Source organism: Phaseolus vulgaris, chromosome 3, assembly GCF_051622355.1.
Source record: "Phaseolus vulgaris cultivar YP4 chromosome 3, ASM5162235v1, whole genome shotgun sequence".
In the NCBI taxonomy this organism is placed as follows: Eukaryota; Viridiplantae; Streptophyta; class Magnoliopsida; order Fabales; family Fabaceae; genus Phaseolus; species Phaseolus vulgaris.
In genome coordinates this window covers 53,091,513-53,102,924 of record NC_143500.1, presented here as the reverse complement: position 1 = coordinate 53,102,924, position 11,412 = coordinate 53,091,513, and the positions used below count along the sequence as shown (strand labels likewise).

Here is an 11,412-nt window from a genome sequence, read left to right as displayed (position 1 = left end):
CGCAGCACAAACCAAGACCGAATCACATTCAAGCCAAACATTAGTAAGTCCCATCTTTTGAGCTTCCTCCATAGTATGTATAACTCCATATATAAGGAGGATTAGATAGAGTTTATAGTGCAATCTTGAATAAACTAAATGTTTATTTTTTACTTCAATCGAGATAATTATATTTTGTAAAAGGAGAAAAGATTGTCTCAATTATTTTTTTTTTATAAGAAAAATTGTATATTAGTATTTGTCAAAAGTGAACAAAAATGACAAGAAGAATATAATAGAATTTAATAGGTAGTATATATAGTTGATGTTCTAGGTTTGATGAATTTCATTTCCGACTAAGACACGCGAGCGAGGCGTACCACACACATTGTGCATTTTTCACACGGGGAAACAAAATCTGGTGGAGAAACATGATAGCTATCATCCAAAAAATTCTCTGTGAAAGGTGCAACACATTACACTTCCCACAAGTAGAGTCTTAATCTATGTGAGGGATTAGACCTACTCAAATGGCACAAGTAGTCATTACAATTTCAAAGATTGATGTTGAAATAAACACCTATACCCTAACCATTCCAAACAAGGTTGTAAATGACGCTTCTCTTATGAATCTTATCAATAAACTAAATAACCCTTTCAAATCTTTCTTTAAAAGGGACACTACACATTCAAAATCATCCCTATTCCACATTGCATGGTTCTTAACATTTACTTCTTCAAGCTTCACTCGATTATAGATTATAGGTTAGGTTATTAGGGTTCGGAAAGTCAGAACTAATTCTCACTCTTTAGTATAGATATAAAATGAACAATTGCGAAAACAATAAACATATAATAGAAAATAAACCAAATCGAATAATGATACCGAAAATTTTTAACGTAGAAAAAATTTCTCTATTTGAGAAGTAAAACTCAGGGATCTAGTCTAGAAAATGTCTCTACTATGAAAGTAAGATTATAATATTTGTTTCTGTCACTCTATGAGGATAACACTTAATCTCATCTAACAAGATTGAAATGCAATGTCTCTCTAACATCTCACTAAGATTTCTAATACAATGTATAAAAAAAAAAACAAAGAGAATCTCTGGTTAGAAGATAAAAATATGGAAGATAAGAGGGAATGAATGAGAATATGATAAAAAGAAAAGTGTTCTTGAATAGTGGAAGAAAAGGTTAATGATGCATGTATAATTAATACAAAGTTGATAATGGGAAATACATTGGCATCATCAACAACCAAAAATACTCACAAGTGCTTACAAAAAGTTAAGATGAGATAATTAATTAATTAATTTTATGGACAGAAATGGGAATCTTATTCATACTTTCTTCCCCTATTCAGCTTACTTCCATACTAAAAATGTGAAAACTAAAAAGGAAAAAAAAAAGAAAAAAAAAAGGAATATAGTATACCAGAAAGCTTGGACGGTGTAGCATCTTATTTCCCTTTTGTCTTTGGAAGGAACGTTGAAAATTATAGATCTTATAAGAATATCGCATATCTATATCAGAAAAAAGCAGCATCATTAAGTTCTTCTTCCCATTTTACTGCATTTCTAAACATTACTATACAATATCCACGGATCCAGCCACTACTTTATACTGTTGGAAAGTTTTTGCATATCAATTTTTTCAGAAAAATACTCAAATTCTTTATGTAGTAATTACTCAAAATGGAAATGCTGTGTTAGACATGTGCTTTTTTCCTGGGTTTGAATTTCTCATCCTGCTTTTTATATATTATCAAGTTTATTGTATAATTAAGGTATCAAATAATTTTGTAGTGATATATATGAAAAATGGTTTAGAAGAATATTTAGTCTTGCTTTTGAAGAATATTTAGTAGTAGATATGTATATTTTAGTATTGGACGATAACTCAATAAAGCGTTTAATATGTTTAATATCTAGGGAGTCTAGTGTTGTTTAGAGTATTTGCCCTAGTAACTTCATGTGTATTTTTAGAAGTTAATTACATCAATTATGTTACTAAAAGCTATAATCACAATCGTAAATTAAATTTAGAGTTATTGTTCAACTCTTACAAGTGTAAAGTGAGTTTAGGGATAGTTCTTTTTAGATATAGATATTTTCTTATTTTCTTCATTTGTTTAACTTCCATTGTATTTATTTTTGTGATGTTGGACACTCTTCTACTTAATTTGTTTGATTTAGTTGAAGAAATTTTTATATTATTAAAAAATTAACTTTAGGTTTAACTGAACGTTATAAAATCGATTCTTAAGGTAAAATTTGTATCCATTATATATTAAGAAATTTCTTTATTTTTAATTGCTGAGAGATCTCCAACACATCTCTCACACCGAGACAAAGATTCAATAGCGGGTGGTTTGATAAGTCTAACAAAATTTCATTAGGATAAGCTCTAAATTACTCTGATACTATATTAATAAGTGAACTTTTTATATTAATAAGTGAACTTTAAGCCTAATTCAACCTTATAAAACTAGTTCATATGATCTTTCACTAAAGTACGACGATTATCTGTCTTTGATTTTGTAAAATTTGGTGTCAAAGTTTTGGTACCTACCTAATAATACATGGTAAAGTTGATTAATTTTTATTATTGTGATTATTAATATGTTCTAATGGATGGCCACCACGCAGAGAGTAAAGAGGGAAAGAGAATATAATGCTTTTAGTTTGGGCTTGGACGGTTCTTTTAGTCACTGTTTGGCCATATTAGCACCTCAAAAGCACAAAGGAAAGACAAAATCATGGTATGTAGCAAGACATAACGAATCATCATCACCATCACCACGAGTAGGAGGTGTGTGAGAACACAAAATCTAGTTATATAACCAAATTTGTTCCTTTAAATCCAGATTCTAGTTGTAACATCTTTAACTGCTTGGAGATTGTTTGTTCCAAATCATCGTTATAACTTTTTTATAAATTAAATTTTTTTATTATTAAAGATTCATCCCAACTATATATATACCCTTTTGTTAAAAAACATGTTTTTAGTCTTTATATTTTAAAAGTAATTAAGAATACTATAAAATGGTTTGGGTGATGAAACTTAAGATATGTTATCTCTTTTGTTCTTTGTTTTTTTTTTTTTTTGCACTAATTCATTTCAAAGAAATGGATTAAGTGAGATTAAAAATTTTAATGGAGAAAGATAACCAGGAATACCAAATATGAGGAGGCAAGGAAATCTTGCAACCATTTGCATCCATGTGTCTTAATAAAGAATATAGGTGTTCATGTACCATAAATATAGTCTTCTTAGAAATCGAGGTTAAAAGCAGTTTAAATATACATTCTTGCTTTTTTTATCAACAATAAAAAATAAATAAATGGGAATCACTTCAGGAATTGTGCAACCCTTATACAAAAAGACACCTTATTGAACGCCTAACTAAGACACCTACCATAGACCCAGATACAACCATGAAAAACACATCACCTGCACTTTGCATGGAGCCAAGACCAAATCTTCACCTACACCAAAGCGAACACTTCAGACGCATCTACCACTCCCCTATTAAAAGTGACACAATTCCTGTAATTCCGGAGTACCGACCTCCAAAACCGACAATACCTCAAATGTGATAATTAATCAAAAGTTATCTCCCAGCCGCATGTTGACATATTAAAACAAGTATGCACCGTGCATTCATACCGTCAAAACCTAAAATAGACACAGAATATCATATGTAACAGATTGCTACAGATCTAAACATTTAAGACAGAGAAGTGCTGTGTTTTTTTTTATGAAGGAAGCATGGAAACTCGAAATAACAGTCGTATTCATACCATACATATTCACGTCACCAAGTTCTATTTTACCAGTTGGTTTTAATTTTATCTTTTAAACGCTTTCTTCAAAAGAATTGAAAACATCACAATAGTTAATTAAATTTTAAGAGACTGCACAATGTAAAAATGCGAGCAAAAACATTAGTAATGAGAGTAAATGGTATTATTTTTAGGGCTTGTGCTTCCATCACTCTATCGTTTGTGTGACCTTCTACTATACTAGTAAAATAATGAAAATATCTTCAGTTGTTTTTTTAAATAAATTTAGGGATTTGATTCTTTTTCTTTGTAATTTTTTTTTACTGTTTTGAGTATTTTGTGGGAGGTCTTAGTGTTAGTGTGGTTGGTATTTTTTGCAATTATTTTTTTCTTGCTTTGTACAAATAAAAGAAATGTGTGTTTGTGGTTTATTTTCAATTTTAGATTTTGGTTTTTGTGATGGGGTTTAGGGTTAGGAAATCCATTTCAGAAAGATAATTTTGAAATAAGAATAATAGGTTTCGAAAGAAGAATTCTAAAATATAAAAATTGTTTTTCACGATCCCTCTATTAGAAGTCATTATTCATATTTCCAAATTATTTTTTTAGATTGAATTTCCTATTCTTTAATTTAATTTTGGATTTTCATTTATAGAATGCGTAAGAATATTCAATTTCCAAAAAATTTATATATCATCATTTAATTTTAAAATTCATATTTAATCATTATTTTTTTCTAAATCAACTAACTCAAACTTTTGAACACCACCACAATCTCCAGCACACCTCAAGTGATTAAACTTTGCCTTCACCATCATTAAAAACAAGAAAAATAATACTCTGAAAATCTTTAGAATTATATACGACTATTATATGAGTTTAGAAATAAATATATAATAAAAAATAAATTTAAAATTAAATAATACAAAAAGTATTAAAAATAATATGAGTTTAGAAATAAATATATAATAAAAAATAAATTTAAAATTAAATAATACAAAAAGTATTAAAAATTATAATCTGATTATAAAAAAATATAAATTCTCAACCTATCATTACCCTACAAACAATCGAGAGGCAACAACTACACATTTGAACTTCCTCTTTCAAATAAAAAGTGAAGGACAATTCTGACATTTCAAAAAAAATATATAGTGCAGGCAAATGATATAGTACGTGAAAGCCTATTTTTATCCCCCATGGAAAGAGAGTCCACGAAGAACATTGGAAAACTAATTAAGGAGGAATGTGCTAATAAAAAAATAGAAGAATTTTCTTTTACACTCAAATAATAAATAAACATACATTTCACAACCAATTATATTAATATAATAATATTTTAAATTAAAAAATAAAATAAATATAATTAAACTAATAATTTATTAGGATGTAGATTGTATATTTTAGTGCTTGGGGAGTTAAAGTATCATATCACCCTAAAAAGTATTTCTAAAGATTTCAGATTTGATTTTTATCTAGACCAAATGATGTTTAGTGATTCACGGTTGACCTCTTCTAATAAAATATTACATTTTTTTTATAATACTCTATAACTCATTTTTAAAATAGATTCTTTTATATTTAGAGTAATGGTGCACTGACACTCAAAATTATAATTTTTTAATCGAAAAATGGTTGTCGTATTTTCTTATATCAATGACAGTGTAAAGCAAAACAGATCTCATGTATAACACATTTGTTCTCTTATCGTGGAAAATTCTGTAAACATTTTATTTAGTTAGTCACAATCTTAGACAGGGATGTAATTAATCTCTTCCCCAAAAAAATTTATACCAAAAAATAATATTTAAAATATGCATATTTCTGTGTTTATGTCATATTTATCATGTGTTATATGCGTGGTTTTAAATAATAGTTGATGATATCTGAGTAGTCTCCAAATTACTGTTTGTGTTTGTCTGCATGTAATTTAGGCCACCTAGTCACTGTACATGGTGTCTTTGTATCAATGGAGCATGTTGTGCCAAAGTGGTACTTATAATAATACTCAACGAGAGTGTTAGATACACTCTCGATTTTATCGGTTGAGTTAGACTTAAAATCAAAATCGACTTTTTAGTAATTTAGATGTCGAAACTTAGAAATATTTTATGTATCCTTGTTCAAGAAGGTGATTAAAAGAAAAGAAAACTATGATACGATGTAATTAGGTGACTTGAGGAAAAATGTTTGGTTATAGGTACACTCAAAAGAGAAACCGAGAAAAGTAAACAAAACGGAGATCATAAGCAATGGTTCAGAGTTTATAGTTTTTAGGTGTGAATGGTTCTCTTGGAATAATTCTGAGATTAAAGGATGGTGGAGTCCACCATCCATGCGAGTCCTAAAACAGTATCTTAGTTAGTGCACAGTAACAAAATTTAGCTTGTGCTATATATATAGATGTGTGCTCCTCTCATTCCACAACGGGAAGCAAAGTTAAAAGGAGCTTCTTAACTTCTCTCAAACCTCAGTTGTCACTACTATCACCACCACCAAAACATTACAAACCTCTCACTTTCTTTAGCCATGACAGAAAACTGCATAGCACTCAAACCAGATCACAGCAACAGTCACCCTCAGGAAGGACCCCCCAAGATGACTGAGACTGTCCTACAAACAAACGAGCAATCTTTTCTAAAACTCGCTGTGTACCCCATAACTTTGAAGGTCATTCCCTTAGTATATACCATTACATTGATTCTACACCACCACCATATTTTTCATTCATGTGGGGCATTAGTATTTAACTTTTTTTGGCATTTGTTCTGTTTCCATTTGCAGTTTGAGGAATTGGTGTACAAAGTTAAAGTGGAGCAGAAGGGTATGTGTTGGGGGAGCACAGGGAGTTCTAGAGAGAAGACCATACTGAAAGGAGTCACGGGTATGGTTTGTCCAGGAGAAATAATGGCTATGTTGGGGCCTTCTGGCAGTGGCAAAACCACACTTCTCACAGCCCTTGGAGGAAGGCTTAGTGGCAAATTATCTGGAAAGGTAACATATAACAACCAGCCTTTTTCAGGAGCCATGAAAAGAAGAACAGGTTTTGTGGCTCAGGATGATGTGTTATACCCCCATCTCACTGTGACTGAAACTCTGCTCTTCACTGCACTTCTGAGGCTCCCCAGCAGCTTGACCAAGGAAGAAAAAGCTCAACATGTAGAGCATGTTATCAGTGAGCTAGGACTGAGCAAGTGCAGGGGTAGCATGATTGGAGGCCCCCTATTCAGAGGGATATCAGGTGGGGAGAGAAAAAGGGTGAGCATAGGCCAGGAAATGCTCATCAATCCAAGCCTGTTGCTGCTGGATGAACCCACTTCTGGCTTGGACTCTACAACAGCACAAAGGATCATGACCACAATCAAACGCTTGGCTAGTGGGGGAAGAACTGTTGTCACCACCATTCATCAACCCTCTAGTCGCCTCTATCACATGTTTGATAAAGTGGTCTTGCTTTCTGAAGGATGCCCCATCTACTATGGCCCCGCTTCAACTGCAATGGCCTACTTTTCTTCTGTTGGTTTTTCCACATCCATGATTGTCAATCCTGCTGATTTGTTGCTTGATCTTGCCAATGGTAATATTCTTTCTTTTCAATTTTAGCCAATCACGGTTTTACTTTCTATTGTGGATTAAATTATTGGTATTTCAGGAATACTCCAAGCCTTATACTAATGCATCTAAACAGATACCATCTACTACTACTTTTACCAACTTAATACCAAATATTGGTAATAGTATTATGAAGTCATGACTGAATTTTATGTGTATATATTCATGAAGCTTTGAGTTTTAAGTGTGTCAAATGAAGTGTTTTAGTACATGTAACCGACTTCACACAGTGAGATAAGGCTTTCTTGTTGTATTATGGGATTATAATGAGAGGCCACTTTCAATTATCTTAGTTTTCTGAAATGACTTCTTTAAACAGAACCATATTTGTGTGTTGTTAAATATATACAGAGTTTTGAGAATGAGAAACTGCAGGAATTGCTCCGGACTCCTCCAAGCATGGAACTGAACAAAGAGAAAGCCAGGAGGCAGAAAATAAGTTGGTTAGAGAAGCCTTAATCTCTGCTTATGACAAAAATATAGGTACTGAGCTGAAAGATGAATTATCCAGCTTGGAAGTGAATAACTATGAAGTCATTAAGGATGGTTCCACAAGTAAGTGTTGTAACTTTTCAATGAAAAACATTCACAGGCATATGCTTCAAATGTTCATTTGGTTAGATAAGTCTTATAGGTCTGAAATAGATTTGTTGCTGAATTGATGCAGGAAATCAAATAAAACCTGAGCGATGGTGCACAAGTTGGTGGCATCAGTTCAAAGTGCTGTTGCAAAGGGGGCTGAGGGAGAGAAGGTTTGAAGCCTTCAACAGGCTGAGAATTTTCCAAGTCATAAGTGTCGCTTTCCTTGGAGGACTTCTGTGGTGGCACACCCCAGAATCGCACATTGGAGACAGGGTAAGAGTTTTCTTAAGTTCAGTAACTTGATCATTATTGATTAGTAAGAACAGAACATCATCAACTAACTCTTGTGCTGTTAACATATCATTGGTTCTTTATTTTCAGAGTATTCCTGCCTTTTCACATTCAAGTAATGTTGTATTCATGTCCAAATCACATCATTTCAGAGTTTCTGTTTTCTAACACCAATAACTAAAATGTTTCTTCCCCCTCAAGTTTAAAATATGATTTGTGTTCTTTTGTCTTTATATTCCACCGATTTTATTGGTTCTTATGTGTTTTTAATGCTGTTTTTCAAGGGTGTTTCATCTTAAACAGTTTATGTTGACGTTTAGTGTCAATTTTTATTACGTTTGTTATTAAAATAAAATTCTAACTCTGATGGAGGAGTAACATAAAAAATAACTTAGCAACTTCATCTAACTTTATCCTTTGATTTATTTATCAAGAGCACATTTTCTTTTGGTTTTTATTGTTATCTGAAAGGGATTTGTTGTTACAAAGAATCTTGTAATCAATAATATCATTGAAATTTTGATCTTTAGTAACTTGGTCTTATGGTAAATAATATGGTCTTTAACAATCTGCAAGTGGAATTAGACTATTGTTATTGACTTGTTATAGTTGTTAGCTAAATTCATTGGATCTGAAATGGAGGTGTATTTGAAAATGCAGATAGCCCTGCTGTTTTTCTTCTCTGTCTTCTGGGGATTCTACCCTCTCTACAATGCTGTTTTCACATTTCCACAAGAGAGAAGAATGTTGATCAAGGAACGTTCATCTGGGATGTACCGTCTATCTTCCTACTTTCTAGCTAGAACAGTAGGAGACTTGCCAATAGAGCTTGCACTTCCAACTGCATTTGTGTTCATAATCTATTGGATGGGAGGGCTTAATCCTCATCCACTCACCTTTTTCCTTTCCCTCCTAGTGGTCCTTTACAGTGTCCTTGTCTCTCAAAGCCTTGGCTTAGCATTTGGGGCCATTTTGATGGAGGTCAAACAGGCCACTACCTTAGCTTCTGTGACAACCCTTGTGTTCCTCATTGCTGGTGGCTACTATATTCAACAGATTCCTCCCTTCATAGAGTGGCTCAAGTACTTAAGCTATAGCTACTACTGTTACAAGCTTCTTGTTGGTGTGCAGTACATGGATGATGATTATTATGAGTGCTCAAAGGGGGTCTTGTGCAAGGTTGGAGAATTTCCTCCAATCAAATCAGTGGGTTTGAACCACTTGTGGGTTGACATGTCTATAATGGCCATGATGTTGGTAGGTTACCGTCTAGTTGCTTATTTAGCACTGCAGAGAGTGAGGTAGAGCTAAGCTGTGCCTTAGCTACTATACACATAACATGAGAACTTGGAAGAGTTTTGTCCTAACAGGAATAATACTAGAATATTGTACTTCTGATGGGACTTATGTAATGAAATTTTGATCAACTTTTTAAGTTAAGAGTTTGTTTTTTGGCAGTTTATTTTCTATGCACTAATGGTGTAAAAAAATTACAAAGTGAATCAATCAGAAACATGATCAGTATGAGTGTTATCTTGCATGCCAAAATGAGATTAGATAACTATATATATACGAAGTATTTAGTCTTTTTATGGAATTTTATAAAACACCAACTTCTAATGTCTGCTTTAGAATAAAACTTAGTGCCTGAAGACAAGGGATAAGTCACAAGATAAGAGGCAAAGATAAGAACATATGCATTTAATCTGCAAGATAGGTCAAGGATTGCGACTAGACGCTAAGGTTCAGCAATTCAACTGTTGATCATTATTAGGCCTTTGAAACCAAATTGTTGTTTCATATTTTCCTGCATAAACCATAACAGAGAATAATTATCAGAATAATATTCCTCCCAAAACGGCACTAGTGACTTGACAAACACATATTTCTAATTTCTAATTGTTGCAGACAAGAGAATTAACAATCTGAAACCTAGAACATTCAGAGTGATCAAGTGTACTTTTAACCTAATAAGTGATCTGTCTTTTTTTCTTGTGTACCTTCTGATATATACTAAAATCTCTTTGCTACCTATTTTGTCTCTGGCCTTATTATTAATCTGATTCAATAATAAATGTTTGCTTCCTAACAAAGGTTGATTATCCGAGATTTTTTAATTTGTACTGATACCTTAATGTGTCAATTGGTAGACCACCTTTATTCTTAAACCCTAAATCCTAAACTTACAAATGCTACACTAATAGAATGAAAACCTTTAGTTCAGATCCATTTTCTTCTCAAAATATATGTGCTGAGAAAGTTGAGAGAATGAGTATAACTACGAAAATGGAGAGAACCAATCCAAATATGTGGAAATGATATAAAGATTTGGAGCCTGATCATTGTTATGATTAAGCGTAGTTAATGCACATAATGAAAAGTCAAATTAAAATAATTGGCGATTGAGTTTGAAAGTGGGAGCATGACCAAGTCTTTTAAGAATCTAAATACCCACTCTAATATCGTATTAATGTCCTTTTCACAATATAATTAACAAAAAATAGTTAAAATATGTTTTTATTTGTAATTAATTCTGTCCCACTAATTATGCAACTCTTGTCGCTTCATTATGCTGCCACGTGGACGATGAGATTGATAAATAAACTGTTTAGTTGTTTTTATCAATATCACATTATAAAAATGATAATATCATGAGTTAGTTTCTGCTCAAGTGTTATAAACACATACTAGAACAAAATAATTTATTTATCATTCATATAATCTCTACATGTAAATCCTTTCAATCTATTTAGTATAAAAAAATAAAAAAGAATGAATTAGATTAAATACATTCATAAGATTATTAATGATCCCTTAGACTATTTTATGAATATTTACATATCAAACTTAATTTAACCAAAAAATTTCAATTAAATACTTTTTAAAATTTCTGTTAAATTTTTTCAGAAATATATGTTTGATTTATTTTACAAAATTGATTTTGATTTTTTTATAACTTTTTTTTTAGAAAATATTAATTTTTAAATATTACTTCTAAGAATGGATTAGATATCCATCATAAAAAAATTTAATGAATAAATTGATTAATTTTTATTAAATGGTCACATTTTTTATTAAAATTTTAATAAATAAAAAAACTAATAACTTTTTTTATTCAATCTATCATGTTGTGAAATTAAAAATATATAGTATTTGGATA

General features: G+C 31.5%; 1 protein-coding gene across 1 annotated transcript; it reads left to right on the top strand.

Moving 5' to 3' along the window:
- The first annotated feature begins 5,936 nt into the window (after positions 1–5,936).
- Positions 5,937–9,692, top strand: LOC137808611 (ABC transporter G family member 14). Its single transcript, XM_068609803.2, has 5 exons — positions 5,937–6,437; positions 6,552–7,344; positions 7,755–7,934; positions 8,047–8,234; positions 8,913–9,692. Exons 1-5 carry the CDS (start codon positions 6,297–6,299, stop codon positions 9,555–9,557), a joined length of 1,947 nt encoding a protein of 648 aa, XP_068465904.2. The 5' UTR covers positions 5,937–6,296; the 3' UTR covers positions 9,558–9,692.
- The last annotated feature ends 1,720 nt before the right edge of the window (positions 9,693–11,412 follow it).

What these genes read in the sequence shown, in the direction of transcription:
- LOC137808611 (XM_068609803.2), top strand. Translation starts at nt 6,297, where the DNA reads ATGACAGAAAACTGCATAGCACTCAAACCAGATCACAGCAACAGTCAC. An exon ending in TGTACCCCATAACTTTGAAG is followed by an intron (nt 6,438 to 6,551) that starts GTCATTCCCTTA and finishes TTCCATTTGCAG; the next exon opens with TTTGAGGAATTGGTGTACAA. An exon ending in AATCGCACATTGGAGACAGG is followed by an intron (nt 8,235 to 8,912) that starts GTAAGAGTTTTC and finishes TTGAAAATGCAG; the next exon opens with ATAGCCCTGCTGTTTTTCTT.